At 38.8% G+C, this 15,880-nt stretch overlaps 2 protein-coding genes across 2 annotated transcripts; one reads left to right on the top strand and one right to left on the bottom strand.

The window, feature by feature from the left end:
- The first annotated feature begins 519 nt into the window (after positions 1–519).
- Positions 520–10,658, top strand: LOC104110913 (sorting nexin 2B-like). Its single transcript, XM_009620478.4, has 5 exons — positions 520–1,689; positions 2,053–2,262; positions 2,483–2,743; positions 7,480–7,566; positions 10,345–10,658. The coding sequence occupies exons 1-5, from the start codon at positions 697–699 to the stop codon at positions 10,423–10,425; spliced, it is 1,632 nt and encodes a 543-aa protein (XP_009618773.1). The 5' UTR covers positions 520–696; the 3' UTR covers positions 10,426–10,658.
- A 494-nt stretch (positions 10,659–11,152) lies between these two features.
- On the bottom strand, positions 11,153–14,002 carry LOC104110914 (probable leucine-rich repeat receptor-like protein kinase IMK3). The gene is made up of 2 exons (XM_009620479.4): positions 12,056–14,002; positions 11,153–11,970 (listed from the first exon to the last, which is right to left on the bottom strand). Exons 1-2 carry the CDS (start codon positions 13,872–13,874, stop codon positions 11,354–11,356), a joined length of 2,436 nt encoding a protein of 811 aa, XP_009618774.1. The 5' UTR covers positions 13,875–14,002; the 3' UTR covers positions 11,153–11,353.
- Between the last annotated feature and the right edge of the window lie 1,878 nt (positions 14,003–15,880).

The raw sequence follows: 15,880 nt of genomic DNA on the forward strand, positions 1-15,880 counted from the left end.
CTGATTTGTACTAGTAATTCATAGTATGTAGTCAACTAGTCATAATTTCATATCAAAGTTAAGCCTTTATAATGTTTGGTTTTATGCTGGAAATCCTAAAAGAGTTTAGTGGCTCCAATGTTGGAATTTGGTAAATGCCTTCAAGTTGGAGTGCGATACAAGTATTATTACGTTATATTTTTTGAAAGTATTTTTTCGACAATTCAATGTACGTTGGTCCATTAGCTTCCACTCTAGATTACTTTATTTTTATCTTTATGGATATTCAACTATAGTAGTATCTCTTAAAATTAATTTCTTATTCAAAATTAAATACATTTATTTCCAAAGAAAATCAAGCCAAATCCAAAACTAATTCAATCCAAAATCCAAATGTCAGGTCATCAATCAAGAAGTTAAAATGTACTACAACTCGTATCAGTTACGGGACTTCTTACGACACATGCTATTCACGTGCTTCCACTTGCCATCCTGCAGTCTTCGTTCTTACCGTCGACTTTCGTCGCCCTTAGCTTAGGTCTGTCTCAGTTTCTCCCTTGCCGTGCAATCCCCGTTACCACTCTTTCTTCTTGCCGGCGAAGGCCACTCTCCACTTTCCGGCATCTTCAGTTCTAGAATCTCTTTTTCTGTTCCACTCTTTTTAAAATTTTGGTGAATTTCTCTAATTTATACTATTTCGAAGAGATTGCAATAAAGATGATGGGATACGAGAATCAGAGTTGCGAAGAGTCTCATCTATATGCATCCAAAGAGGAGATGGAATCACTAGTACTCAACGACGACTCATCCAACGGCGCTCATTCATTCTCCGATCCACTTTCCTCCTCATCTCTGCCGTTCGCTGAAATTCCCGCTGAGCAAAGTCAAACCCCTAATTCATTCAATTCCATCCTCGAACCTCCTTCTTATGCTGAGGCTATTTTCAGATCCTTTGATGCCGATCACTCTTCTACTGAAATCAACGGTCACGATCACTCTATCGCTTCCCCTTCCTCATCTCCATCATCATCCTCGGAATTCCTGAGAATCAGCGTTTCGGATCCACTGAAAGAGCAAGAGCTGACGAATTCGCTCGTTCCGGGGGGGTCGAATTATGTTACCTACCTAATTATTACGAGGACGAACTTACCTGAATTCGACGGAACTGAATTCAGCGTTCGGAGGAGATTTAGAGACGTGGTGACTTTATCGGACCGGTTGGCGGAGTCGTACAGAGGTTTTTTCATCCCTTTAAGGCCGGACAAGAGTGTAGTTGAGAGTCAGGTGATGCAGAAACAGGAGTTTTTGGAACAGAGGAGAGCAGCACTGGAGAAGTACCTGAGGAGATTAGCTGCGCATCCGGTGATTCGGCGGAGCGAGGAGCTGAGGATGTTTCTGGAGGCGAACGGGAAGCTGCCGCTGGTGAGGACCACGGATGTGGCGTCAAGGATGTTGGATGGGGCAGTGAAGTTACCGAAACAGATGTTTGGAACCGAGACAGTAGTAGGGGGAATGGTGGATGTGAATGAGGTGGCTCAGCCTGCCAAAGGAGGTAGGGACTTATTGAGAATCTTTAAGGAGTTGAAGCAATCTGTGACTTATGATTGGGGTGGGGTGAAGCCACCTGTAGTAGAGGAGGACAAGGAGTTATTGGAAAAGAAGGAGAAATTGCAGGATTTTGAGCAGCAGCTCAGCAATGTGTCTCAGCAGGTTAATATCTGCTCTTCTTTTGAATGTGGATACAGTAAATATTACGAATATTAACATCTGATTGATTATTTAGCAGTACCTTAAAGTTGGTCTTATATTCATGTTCAATATGCACATCATTGCTGGTATGCTAAACGAATTTCAGTTTGGATAAATGTGAATTCACTTGGTAGATTTAGTTACTTTAGTACTGCTACTGCATAGTCATAAGACTTATTATGAAAGTACTGTCCGTGCTGTGTGCAGTATTTTCTTAGATTGAACATGAACATCTTTATCTGATCTATTCAGTAGTCTTTTGCTAGGAAAGTTATTTGACCATTACTGGCACCGAGCAATTACCTTATTCTTATGATTCTTCAGGCTGAAGCACTTGTAAAAGCTCAGCAGGATATTGGAGAAACCATGGGGCAAATGGGCCTAGCTTTCGTCAAGTTAACAAAGTTTGAGACAGAGCAAGCAGTTTATGATTCACAAAGAACAAGGGCTGCAGATATGAAGAATGTCGCAACTGCTGCTGTTAAGGCGAGCAGGCTATATAGGGAGCTAAATGCACAAACTGTCAAACATTTGGTGAGTTCATATCAGTTTCTCTTTTTTAAAATTGAATGCTGACGTATATAGATGCACCTGATATACTTGATCAGACAAAGATTTACCTGGCATTCATCTGAGACTATCTTGTTTGGACACATCCTAACTGCTTGTGCTTTTTAATAATTGTTAAAAAAATATGCACTGGAAGACTTCTTTGCATTTGCTTATTATCTGTTCAAGTGTTGAAATGTTGCAGGATAAGCTCCATGAATACCTTGGAGTGATGTTAGCTGTGAACAATGCATTTTCGGATAGGTCAAGTGCTCTTTTGACTGTACAGACATTGTTGTCAGAGCTGTCATCACTGAATTCAAGGATTGAAAAACTTGAAGCTGCTTCATCTAAGATATTTGGTGGGGACAGGGCTAGAATTCGTAAAATAGAAGAGCTCAAAGAAACTCTTAGAGTTACTGAAGATGCCAAAAGTTCTGCTGTGAGGGAGTATGAGCGGATCAAGGTAACATCAAATTCTAATAGTTAGTGATGCAACTAAAGAAGCTTTCTGATTTTTGTATCTTCTTTTTCTTTACTGCATAGTGAGCAATCCATATCATTAATCATCATATCATCTGCATCATTGTCTCTTTTCTTTAGACGATGAATCCTCTTTGCTGTGTTTAAACTTTAAAGTGACTGAAAATCATACAGTTAATGTTGAAAAAGTCATGTATACTTTTTGGGTAACTTTTTCTAGGTGCTGGTCAGTTGACAAAAAATGGATTAATTATACTCAATTCCACAGTTCAAGGCTACATGTGCTCAAGTTATGATATGTTGACAAGAGCCAGAAGCAATTATTCAGTAATTGGGGGCAAAAAAGTGATAAATAGACTGCAATGGGAAGTTAATAAAAATGCTTCACCTGGGTGACTGATCGGCACTCACCTCCTAGCTGCATATATATATACTAGTCACCGTAAGCCCGTGCTGAGCCCGGGCCCAAATTCAAGGTCGAAAAGTAATACATATGATTAAAAAGAACAATTTGCATTATGTTTTTAAGTTTTAACCAAATATCTTATTTCTCATGATAAAAAACAATCGAGTGTACTCAAATTATAACCAAGATAAATTTCAAATCCACCAACACGTTTTTAGTCTTGTATTCCTTGTGAATCCCGAATTGATATACCATGTGTCATATTTAAGAGATTTGCTTATAACTCGTATCAACACAACAAAGAAGAAAATCTAATTCCCCTATGTTTGAACTCACATGGCTTAGTTTGCTGATTGCTACCTTTAAAATGCGAGGTTCTATTTTTATTTAGAGGTAAGATTAACGTGGACATCTAGTGGACATAATCAATATAAATCTTGGGGTTCATATTTTTATTTAAAGGTAACAGTATCCCATATATTTATGATCAAAATATTTTGTTGATGTTGTATAGATTTTCGCTTTTGGACATTTGTTCCTTTGCTACATATTGTAGGATAGACAAATGTGTCAGTCTTAGTTTAAACTCCAAAAAATTCAAAATCTAACGATAATGACAATAATTATATTTTTTTCCTCATAATTTCTAGAGCCTAAGTTGTCCTAAAATCAATATATACATATATGTGTGTGTGTGTGTGTTTAAAGCTTCAAAATTTAAAATATATTTTTCTTTGAAAAGTTCAATTTTGATTTCTAAAAATTAAATCGGAATGATCTTTACAACAACATACCCAGTATTATCCCACACCGTGGGGTCTGGGGAGGGTAGTGTGTACGCAGACCTTACCCCTACCTTGCGAGGATAGAGAGGCTGTTTCCAATAGACCCTCGGCTCAAGAAAGCATAAGCACCACATTAATGAAAATATAGACAAGGGACAATACCAAAAAGGCATATAAAAAGCAGAATAAAAACAACAAGATAGTAATGTGATCAACAATGAAAGAAAACAATGGATAGTCATAAAAACCTACTACCAACAGAAAGCGAGACTGCATGCCAATACTACTGTTATGAACACTCTAGACTACCTACTCTACTACCCTTATCCTCGACCTACGTACCTTCTTATCCAGAGTCATGTCCTCGGTCAGCTGAAGTTGCGCCATGTGTTGCCTAATCTCTTCTTTGGCCCACCTCTGCCTCTCCGTAGGCCCTCCAATGTCAACCTCTCACACCTCCTCACCGAGGCGTCTGTGCTCCTCCTTCTCACATGACCAAACCACCTAAGCCGAGCTTCCCGCATCTTGTCCTCAATAGGGGCCACACCCACCTTGTCGCGAATAACCTCATTCTAGGGAGGTAGAGAGGCTGTTTCCGAAAGACCCTCGGCTTGAGAGGATGAATAGAAAACAATCAAATATCAACAACAAAGGCCAGAAAAATGATAACAATGTAAGATCAAAAAAATAAATGGAAGAAAGCAATAACAATAATAACAAGCAGTAACCACTACAAGATACTAGAAAACCGAAGCGGAAGATAGTAAGAAAATAGATATAATACTAGCAATCTAAGAACAACGACAAGATACTAACAGACTAGCCCTAAACAACCCGGTATAGATAAGAAAAACGCCACTACCTACTACCGTTCTACCCTAATTCTCGACATCCACACCCTCCTATCAAGGGCCATGTCCTCAGTAAGCTGAAGTCGCACCATGCCCTGCATGATCACCTCTCACCAATACTTCTTAGGTCGCCTTATGCCTTTTCTCATACTCGCCAAAGCCAACTGTTCACACCTCCTACCTGGGGCATCTAGGCTTCTCCTCTTCACATGCCCGAACCATCTAAGCCTTGTTTCTCGCATCTTGTCCTCCATGGAGGCCACACCCACATTCACCCGAATATCCTCATTCCTAATCTTATCCAACCTAGTGTGCCCGCACATCTATCTCAACATTCTCATTTCAGCTACGTTCATCTTCTGGATATGGGAGTTCTTGAGTGGCTAGCACTTTGCCCCATACATCATAGTCGGTCTAACAATCGCTTTGTAGAACTTACCTTTAAGTTTTGGTGGTACATTCTTGTCACATAATACGTCGGATGCTAACCCCCATTTCATCAACCCCGCCCCTATATGGTGTGTGATATTCTCGTCAATCTCCTCATTTTCTTGGATAACTGACCCAAGATACTTGAAACTTCCTCTCTTGTGGATGACTTGTGAGTCAAGTCTCACGTCCATGTCCGCTCCCCCCCTAACGTCGTTGAATTTGCACTCCAAGTATTCTGTTTTAGTCCTGCTCAACTTGAAACCTTTAGACTTCAGGGTTCATCAGCTAATAACGTACACTATGGAACCTCCCTTGAATATGATATGTCAGTGCGTCCATTGCCAATGCAAATAAGAACGGACTGAGCGTAGATCCTTGGTGTAACCCCATCCCAATCGGAAAATGGTCCGAGTCTCTTCCTAGTTCCTACTGTGCTCACCTGAGTCTCAGCTCCATCATACATATCCTTAATCACCCTAGTGTATGCTACCAGAACACCTTTAGCCTCCAAAGAACCTCCATAGGGACCTTATCGTATGCTTTCTCTAGGTCAATAAATACCATATACAAATCCTTCTTCCTTTCACGATACTGTTCCACCAACCTCCTAACAATATGGATGGCTTCCATAGTTGAACGTTTCGGCATGAAACCGAATCGATTCTCGGATATAGTCACAGTCCTCCTTACCCTCACTTCCACCACCCTCTCCCAAACTTTCATAGTATGACTAAACAACTTGATACCCATATAGTTGTTACAATGTTGGATATCACCTTTGTTCTTGTACAACGGAATCTTCGAACTCCACCTCCATCCTCCGGGTATCTTCTTCGTCCTAAAAATGACATTAAACAACCCAGTCAGCCATTCCAAGCCTGCCCTACTCGCATACTTCCAAAATTCTACCTGGATCTCATCTGGCCCGGTCGCTCTGCCCCTGCTCGTCTTACGCACAGCCCCCGTGACCTCAATATAAATGCGCCTACAATACCTAAAATCACGACGACTCGTGGAGTGCTCCAAATCACCAAGCATAATGTTCCTGTTCCCCTTTTCATTCAGGAGTTTATGGAAGTAAGTCTGCTATCTTCGCTTGATCCGTGTCTCTTCTATTAAAACTCTGTCTTCCTCGTCTTTGATGCACCTCACTGGCTCACTTGGTCCAGATCATGAGCCTTCCTTTTTCTTACCTTGGCCAGTCGGAACAACTTTTTGTCCCCGCCTTTGTCCCCCAGTTCTTCGTACAAACGACCAAACGTTGCAGTCTTAGACTCCGTGACCACTAACTTCGCCTCCTTCTTAGCCTTTTTATACCCTTCTCTGTTTGTCCTCATCACTTCCTCGTCTGTGGTCTCCACTAGCTTCAAATACACTACTTTCTTAGCTTTCACTTTCCTTTCGACCTTTTCATTCCACCACCAATCCCCTTTGTGGCTGCCAGAGTAACTCTTCGAGATCCGTAACACCTCTTTCACAACCTCCCTAATGCAGTTCGCCATCATCGTCCACATACCATTCGCGTCCCCACTACTCCTCCAAGCCCCCTATAGCCAACAACTTCTCCAACAACCTCATAGCCTAGTCAAAAAAAAAAAAGACCTTGGCCTAACTTATTCTCAAAAAGCTAGCTCATGAGGCTAGAATTGCCCGAGACCATGTAAGAAGACAACAACTTATTCCTTCAACCAAGGTGGGACAAGTAATATCACCAATCACGCTACAATAAAGTAGATATTTTATTTTCATTGTCCCTAGGAAGTTGAGATCTTATTTGAATGTGGCTTCTTAGAGCCATTTTTCTTATATATACAGCTAGTTATAATTTTCTATTTATTCAACCTACTACTGTCAATGATATTTAGCCTTTGGTTTCCATGTTCTTTTTCATGAGTTACTAGGCTTGCTAAATCAGTGCCCCACTAAATGTTTTTTCATTAGTCTCTTTTTAACAATTTAAGGTGCTGAAGTTATTTTATGTAAAACTCCTCCCAACAAGGCTCCCGCTTCATTCACTAGAGTGACCATGCATGTATTACCAGTTCAACTTGTTTGATGTGATGTAATGGTTCATGTAAGAAGGCAACGGTTGATTATTATTTTTAAATTGCACTCACATCAGGAAAAGTATTAATTTTTGTAAAGAGGATATTTAATTTATCTTTTCTTCTATTTTGCATAATATATCTGTTATATCATTTTCATTGAGATTAACACTATAGCTTCTTGATGGTGAAACATGCAGGAAAACAACAAGAATGAGCTTGAGAGATTTGAGAAGGAAAGGCATGATGATTTCTTGGGAATGTTGAGAGGATTTATTGTCAATCAGGTATCTTTGTCTTCTAGTATCGCCGCATCAAATGTCTACTCTGAAAGCATTGTTCCAAGGAGCATGCTTTTGTTTTTTCCCTTGTCAAATGCTTTTTATGGGGCATTTGATTTATTCCAATATGTCCAACTAATATTATAGACCACTTTGAATCTGATGTTAAGCATAGGGCAACCCGGTGCACTAAGCTCCCGCTATGCGCGAGGTCCGGGAAAGGGCCGGACCACAAAGGGTCTATTATATGCAGCGTTACCCTGCATTTCTATAAGAGGTTGTTTCCACAGCTCGAACCCGTGACCTCCTGGTCACATGACAACAACTTTACCAGTTACGCTAAGGCTCCCCTTCTATATGTGACCTCCTGGTCACATGGCAGCATGTTAAGCATGCTTAATCTATTTGTGTTCGTAAGTTGTTACCATCTAATATAGCGAGGATAATGTCCTTTCTCCAACCACTTTTCAAAAAGCAGCTCCATTTTTCCAAGTATATTAAGTGTTTTGTTTCGTTTTATTTAGCAAGTGCAAGAAAAATAAATATGCGAGATATCAGCATGTCTTTTGTGTTTCCTCGAAGAAATTATTAGAATGAAAGATGGTAAATTTCATCTGAATATCTTATGCCAAAAAAGAAAAAGAAAAGGAAGAAGGATAAGGAGGGCGTACTTTTCCCCTATAGAGACGAGTAATAGGAAAATAACTATGCTGCGGAGGATATCAAAATGTACCAACTGTATTGCGAGAATAGTTGTCTAACATGTATGTTTTTTCAGTCACAAAACACGAGGAGTATTTTTTAACGTTACTTTTGTTAACGTAATTGGGTTTTTAAATAGGATTCTAGCTGCTGTGTTTTGGTCTTCACTATTGCTTTTCTTAGATCTGGCTCTTCTTCTTTTAGGCTTTTCATGAACAACTGAATCTCTTGGGTGGAAGGGAGGGTCCTTGTTTCTGTTACTTTAGAAACGACCTTTATTATCGCATCCTCCCTAACCTCTTACTCAACTTGCAGACTCAGGGAGAACCGTCTTCCTTCTCCATCCTATTTCATTGCCATGTGCAAACTGAGATTGTTAAAGTTTATTGCTCAGTATAGAAAATATTTGTGTGGAATGGTTAAATGATGAGAGAAAGATCTGATAAAGGAGATAGATACAAATATAGAGAGAGGTTTTTGGAATGGGTTGTAATCTTCAGCCTTTTCTTTATTGCCTTGTGGAATAAAAATATTTGGGTGCCTCTTGTCCCTTTCCTCTCTTGTCGTGTCTCAACGGGCAGGTCAATACACGGTTTGAGTCAAGGTCCATCACTAGCCTGTCGTTTCACATTTCTCAGTGCACAGTGGACATCATTGAGGAATATTACCTAGCGTTAACTCCTTTAAACTCAAGGTTTAGTGATGCATAACTGATGAGTGTCATCCTATGCCCATTAGGAATCAGTGGCACATCACAAATGCAAAAGTTTTCTGTTGGTTTTGCACTGTAATCATGTCCCAAGAAGAGTAAAAACTAAAGTACTTATGAACTGAATTTGTTTCAAATTAAGCTCTTTAGACTGACAGGTTGCGATAATTGCTTGAAATGGTGCTGGTCATTTTGGTTTACATGGCTGGAAGTAGAAGATCGATAGTCAATTAAGTACTGATGTGGGATCTTGGGTCTGTGTCAGTGGGTTTCAGAGGCTATGAACACAGGAACTAGAGACTCGGAATATTTTGTGAGAATATCAGGAATTGTGTACTTGAGATCATGTTAAATGTTGATGGAATGCTGCTCTGCATTGCACTGTTTCTATCAGGTCAAATGGTCATCCTTAGGAAAGTCTAGCATACTTCCAATCTTTATTCTTCTGGGCTCTTGTAGCCATTTCTAATTACTCTCTTGTGGATAAGATAATTGGCTATTGGTTAGTTTTTGGGTTGCATTGTTGTGAGTCCTAATTCACTAATATGACTTGGAATACAAGCATGTGCATGCAATAACTTGGAGATATCCTATGCATGTAGCAGTTGTGTCCATTTTAAAATTTGGGACTCTACTTCAAATCAATGGAGTTGATTCTGATGTTCATTCCCGTATTTAGTAAGTTACGGCATTGCAGAGATCGAGCCGCTCTTCTTCATTTTTCTCGCCGGCTTCATTGAATTACTTGAAGTCCTTGCTTCGTTAAGCCAGATTAAATTAGATGGTGACTTGATTCATTCCGCGTTGCACGGGATTCAATAGCAGAAACTAAACCCTTAATCTGGTCCTGCATTTAAATGTGAGAAAGAGGCTATACATTTTGGGATTAAGCTGTTTTAGCCATCTTCGTGGAAAACTTGAAAATGAATGCTTATAATAATGATAACATGGTAACCGGATTTGTGCTAAACTGAAGGCTAACATACATTATCAACTCAACTCAAACAAATTATTACCTTCCTCTATCTTTCCTACTTGTTTTTGCTGCAGTTCGAGCCATCATTATTATAAATGGACTAAAAATTGTTGTCATCCATTTATTTCTGGGACTTGAAAATGTGATATTAGCAAGCCACTTCAACTTTCTTGTGACAAGGTAGAATCTTTGGTCGGGCATACATGAAACTTTAGGTCTCCTCTAAACTTTTCTTAGATAAGGTATGTCACCTGTGAACTGGATTGAACGTTCTGCTATTACTGGTGTTCTTCAAAGTGATTTTCCTTTCTAAAAAGAGTTAGCCCTTTTACTTGTTCCTTCTTCTATTCCCTTGGAAAAGATTAATAGGAGAAAATAACATGTTGGATTTTACCAGGCAGGGTATGCAGAAAAGATGGCAAATGTTTGGGAGACGGTTGCAGAGGAAACTAGTGAATATGCAAAACATGGTAGCTGAAGAGTTGCTGTACATATTGGCTTTTTAGCTTCTGCCTTTCTTTTTTTTCTTTAACGGCCTATCCCTTCCCTTCTTGTGTATTCTATTTAATTTGTAAACTAGCTTAGAGACAGGTTCATATCTCAAATGTAAATGTTTGATCCAACATTTTGTTCTCGTAGAGTTCTAATTGATAGCCTGTGCTATAAATTATCATATTTATTTATTCATTCGGTTTTAGCAAATTCACATCATCAAGGTCTCAAGCCTGTAGGAATAGAAAACAGGTGGTGGGGGGACTTTTTCCTTTGAATCCTTCAAACAATTTTTTTTATTTTTACATTCAATGTGATCATGTTATGTTTCCTCCTAAGAATGGATAGTATGCTGCACTTTGTCCGCAAACCTGTTATATAGGCCAACAAATTTTATGAAATACTTTTCTTATTTCTTTATTTTTCTTCAAATCTTACATTACGTTTGCTGCGTTGTTGCATCGTGCAATAATCTTTGGCTGATGCATTGACTGTCTCTTAGTGATTGTATATCTTTGAACGTAATCATATTCAGCTTGACGTGAGAGGGACGTTGGATCTAATAATTGTACTCGAGAGTCCAGTCCAACAACATTGGTACTAACAATCCGTTCACTCTCTTGTGCGTTTGAAAAATGACGGTGCTTTATGGTTGTCACTAGTGTAACTTGGCATATTTAGTTTTTACAGTAAATTTGGTAACACAAGTGAAATGGGGAGAAAAGACAATCTTGTTTAACAGCTAAACTGAACGTTCTCTAGGACCAAAAGTTATGGAAATTAGGAGGATTCCATTGCCGCTCAAAATAACAAAAACAAATAGCATACACTTGGGTATTTACAGAGAGTAAACAAAATCACTCTTTTGACCAACCCAATTCAAGAATGAAAGAATCGTGGCATCTATCTAGTATCTAATCATCACTTGCTGAGGGAGCTGCAGCACCGTCATCGCCAGGACTGGTAGCTGTTTCAGGTCTAATTTCTTCCAGTTGCTGGAGAACTTGCTGAACTTCTGGTCGAGCTGATGATGAAGGATCAACACAGTGCAAAGCCAATTTCAGAGTATTTAGCAGTTCATCACCGATTACAGACGCGTCCTTCATTAGTTCTAGATCAAACACCTCATTGGTCCATTCCTCTTTCACAATTGAAGCAACCCATTGTGGCAAATCCACACCATTCATTGCCTCTCCTGGTGACTTCCCAGTTAGAAGTTCCAGTATGATAACACCAAGGCTGTATACATCTGTCTTCGTGTTAGCTTTTTTGAGCTTTGAAAGTTCAGGTGCCCGATAACCAAGTGCTCCAGCAGTTGCAATCACATTTGCATTTGCAGCAGCAGTCATGAGGCGCGATAGACCATAATCTGCAATCTTTGCATTTGTGTTTTCATCAAGTAAAACATTGCTTGATGTAAGATTCCCATGAATGATGTTGGCATTTGTATGAAGGAAGAGCAAGCCCCTTGCTGTACCCTTTGCTATTCTCATCCTTGTTGCCCAATCAATTGGTGTATCAGGGCCGCGAGCTGCAAAAGAACAGTATTTTTTATAATCTGAATTTCACAAATAAGAGCAAAAATTGTAAAAAATTGAAAACTGTTTTATGCTTGCCATGAAGAAATGTAGCCAAACTTCCTTTAGGCATGTAGTCAAAAACAAGAAGTTTCTCTCCTTTGGGACCCATGTAATATGCTCTAAGGGCCAGAAGATTTGGATGCCTAATCTTTCCAAGAATATTGACTTCATTCTCAAATTCCCTTTGACTTCTTGTGATCTTCTCTCTCAATCTTTTCACAGCAACTTGACTGCCATCCTCTAATGTGGCCTTGTACACTGTACCATAAGTGCTCTTTCCCATTATTTCGGCAGTAGCACATAGAAGATCATCTGCTGTGAACACAATAGGTCCATCAAAATGTACAAGCTTTCCTCCTGTATCTCCTGCTGCTTCAACTTCTCCAGCAGTAGGTGGAATACCCTTTTCACCTCTAGCTGCTGCACCCGCTGCCCGACCGGTGGCTTCGCCATCCTTTGCTGCAGCTCTTTTCCTGATCAAGCAGCATAGGAGAATGCAACACAGTAGAACCAAGATTATGAGAAGAGCCCCTCCTGCTATGAGAATTATATCCTTAGTACTTAGTTTACGACCTCGTTTTCTTGGTGTTTCGGGGGCTGGAGCTGCTGGGGTAATTAGACATCGGGTTGAAGAACTGTACCCACATAACTGAAGATTACCCACAAAGGCACTTGAGTTGAATTTCTGAGCAAGATGAGATGGAACAGGACCAGACAGATTGTTATATGAGACATTGAAGGAACTAAGATTTGGTAAATCACCTAGAGAAGTTGGGATTTCTCCACTTAGATTGTTATGAGCTAAATCTAGTTGTCTAAGATCAGAAATGTTCCCAATAGTGACTGGAATATCACTACTAAAATGGTTATTCCTCAAGTTGAGAATTGACAGTTTTTGCAATTTGTTTATGGCTGTTGGGATTTGGTTATCAAGTTGGTTACTCTCCAAGTTCAAGACCACAAGGGAAGATAGATTGGAGAAGCTTTTGGGTAAGCTTCCATTAATGGCATTGAAAGACAAATCAAGTGTTGTAAGCCTAGAGAGCCTCCCAATATCACTTGGAATAGAGCCTGAAAAATTGTTATATTTGAGGTCAAGGAAAATGAGGGAAGGAGATTGTGTGATACTTGTGGGGATTGAGCCAGACAAAGAATTATAGCTAACATTAAGCCTATAAAGCTTAGTTGAATTAAAAAGACTAGCAGGAATAGAATCAGACAATGAATTATTGCTCAAATCAAGAGTTTGAAGAAGAGGGCAAAAGCCAAGAGAAGAAGGAATAGAACCAGAGAACTTATTGTTGAAGAGTTGAAGTCCTCTAAGATTGGGTAAGAGCCCCAAAGTAGAAGGAATTGAACCAGCAATGAAATTATCATGTAGACTGAGCTTTCTAAGACCTTGAAATTGGCCAATTTTTTCAGTAATTCTACCACCTAAACCTCTCCAAGGAAGCTGGATTACAATGACTTGTCCTTGAGCACATTTAATACCAAGCCAACCACCAGAACAAGCTCCAAATCCACTGTCATTCCAACTCCTTAAAAACCCTCTTGGATCAACCAACTCTTGTTTAAATGCTTGAAGTGCTTGAAAATCAGCTTGAGTTATAATTATACCATCCCAATCCTGACCTAAAGCTGGCTGAATTCCAGAAATTAGTAGCTGAAATAACAAGAAAATTTGGGCAAATAGAAAGAACCTTTTTGAACACCAAGAAAAACCAGCTTCAATCTTCCATTTTTCCTTGTTTTTATCAGAAATAATGCATCTCCAAGCTCCTTCTTGAGTTAAAAACTTGTTAACTCGAAATGGGTGTGGTTCAAAACTACTAAAAATTCGATCTTTAGCTCCCATTACCACTTACCTAACTTCTCAGGGCCACAATCTGAGAGACTAAGGGTTCAAGAATTGAACAAGATAATATGAAAATGAAACTTTAGTATTTTCTTTTTTCTATCCCCAACTCTTGGTTCCCTTTCCTCTCTTCCTAATTTAAAACTAAACAGTAGAGGTCACACTACAAGAAGATTTTGTAGTAAGGGGAGCTGGGGGGAAGCACGTGAAGTGGAGCATATAGAGATAATATGAAGGAATCTTTGAAAAGTTTATTGGGAGACATGAAAAAGTGTCAGGTGTGTGTGGCACCAGATTCAGAAGGCTCCTCCTCCCCTTTACTACATACAACTAAGAAGCCTATAACGGCTAGTTTTCCTGGTCTGTCCAAAAGCTTATAATAAAACTAAAAATGCATTGGCCTTTGTATTGGTAACTTATTATGGTTCTGAGGATAAAGCTTACTAAAAAAGAAAGAATTATGTCTAGGGTTTGGGAACTGGGCTGTTTTTATTTTCTAACGGCTATCTTTTTCAGGTGGGGTCCCAATTCTACAAAAATTAACTGGATTAGAGTGGGCCAAAACTTTATACTTTCATATTGTCCTTATTTGGTTGATTTACCATTTTGCCCATGACCAGTTCATCCACTGTATTTTGATTATGACTTAATCCTACCGCTAGTCTAAGAGGGGTCCCTTTGGTCATCCGAGGTTAACTAGATTTGACGTTTCTTATAGTACTTGTTTTACAATTTATTTATTGTTCCTTTTCCCACTTACAATGCTAGCGTTTGACCATAGATTTTCAAATTTGTTCTGAAAAATCTGATTTGGGTGAAGTTTGGTTTGAAGATGAAAATGTGTTTGGACATCAGTTTTCAAAACATATTTCCCAAATTTATTTTGGAAAAACATGAAACATGACTTATACCCACAAGTTCTAAAAACTATCACAAACAATACCATTATTAATAACATTCATTATATTATCGCAAACCATAGTCCTGAACATAAATAAGTTTGATACAAAATTATCATTTCTATAATGAACTACATGATACACTATCAGGTGACCGAGAAGACAAAGCAACATTGTTACAAAATAATAAATGGTGGACTATTTTATAAAATACAAAAATTTGAGGCAATTTTAAAAAAATATAATAGTGATATTTTGGCCCATTGAGCTAGTTTTGGGATTTGAGATTTGGGATTTTGCCAACATGTAGACAAAATCTATGGCCAAATATGTATTTGCCAAATAAAACTCAAATTTATTTTGGCAAAATCTATGGCCAAACGGGTCCATAACAACTCTAGTCATCTTTGTTTGACCAAAAAATTTAGATCTTGGTTCAACTAATTAAATATATCTAAATGAGGGTTAATCTTAACTAACAATAATATTTCAAAGATGAAATTCTCAAAAGTGCAATAAATACTACGTAGGTATATTTTAATGGCAGCGACAACACACAATAATATTTAAGAAGTCAAAGACAACAATGTAGCATTAAATATTGATTAATAGCAATAAATGACATCTAAGTAAATAAAATGAACGAGTCACCCAAGAAAGGATGGAATCGGTGAATGTTCTTTCTGATAATGATGAGTGATGGATAATCCTTCGAATATCTGAGTTATTCTCGGATTTGGTGGAAAAGTGTAGACAAGAATCTTAGTAAAAAGGTTGTGTTTGTATGCTTGCAATAGGATCTGATTCTCTCTCTAAAATCAAAGTATATTTTACAAATGAATATCACATGTCCCCTATCATTGTGTCTCTTTCTATTTATAGGGAACATATTCCTATAAACCCTAACAATACAAGTGCAGAGAATATTAACTAGAATATTCTCTTTTGTGTCCTATCTCGAAACTAGCCGTTATAGCTCTGCCAAGGGTGCTCGACCTCGGCCTTAATGACAGCTCCTCGACTTCACTCTTGCTGACTCTTTGATCGCGGCCTTCACTGATAATTAGATTACTTCGACACGTGACATCCCATGAATGTTTTACTAAT

Source organism: Nicotiana tomentosiformis, chromosome 3 (assembly GCF_000390325.3).
Source record: "Nicotiana tomentosiformis chromosome 3, ASM39032v3, whole genome shotgun sequence".
Lineage (NCBI taxonomy): Eukaryota > Viridiplantae > Streptophyta > Magnoliopsida > Solanales > Solanaceae > Nicotiana > Nicotiana tomentosiformis.

Excerpts from the sequence above, each read along its gene's own strand:
- LOC104110913 (XM_009620478.4), top strand. The coding sequence starts at position 697 with ATGATGGGATACGAGAATCAGAGTTGCGAAGAGTCTCATCTATATGCA. Across the intron at positions 1,690-2,052 it reads TCAGCAATGTGTCTCAGCAG|GCTGAAGCACTTGTAAAAGC; the intron begins GTTAATATCTGC and ends ATGATTCTTCAG. Across the intron at positions 2,744-7,479 it reads GGGAGTATGAGCGGATCAAG|GAAAACAACAAGAATGAGCT; the intron begins GTAACATCAAAT and ends TGAAACATGCAG.
- LOC104110914 (XM_009620479.4), bottom strand. The coding sequence starts at position 13,874 with ATGGGAGCTAAAGATCGAATTTTTAGTAGTTTTGAACCACACCCATTT. Across the intron at positions 11,971-12,055 it reads TTTGGCTACATTTCTTCATG|CTCGCGGCCCTGATACACCA; the intron begins GCAAGCATAAAA and ends GTTCTTTTGCAG.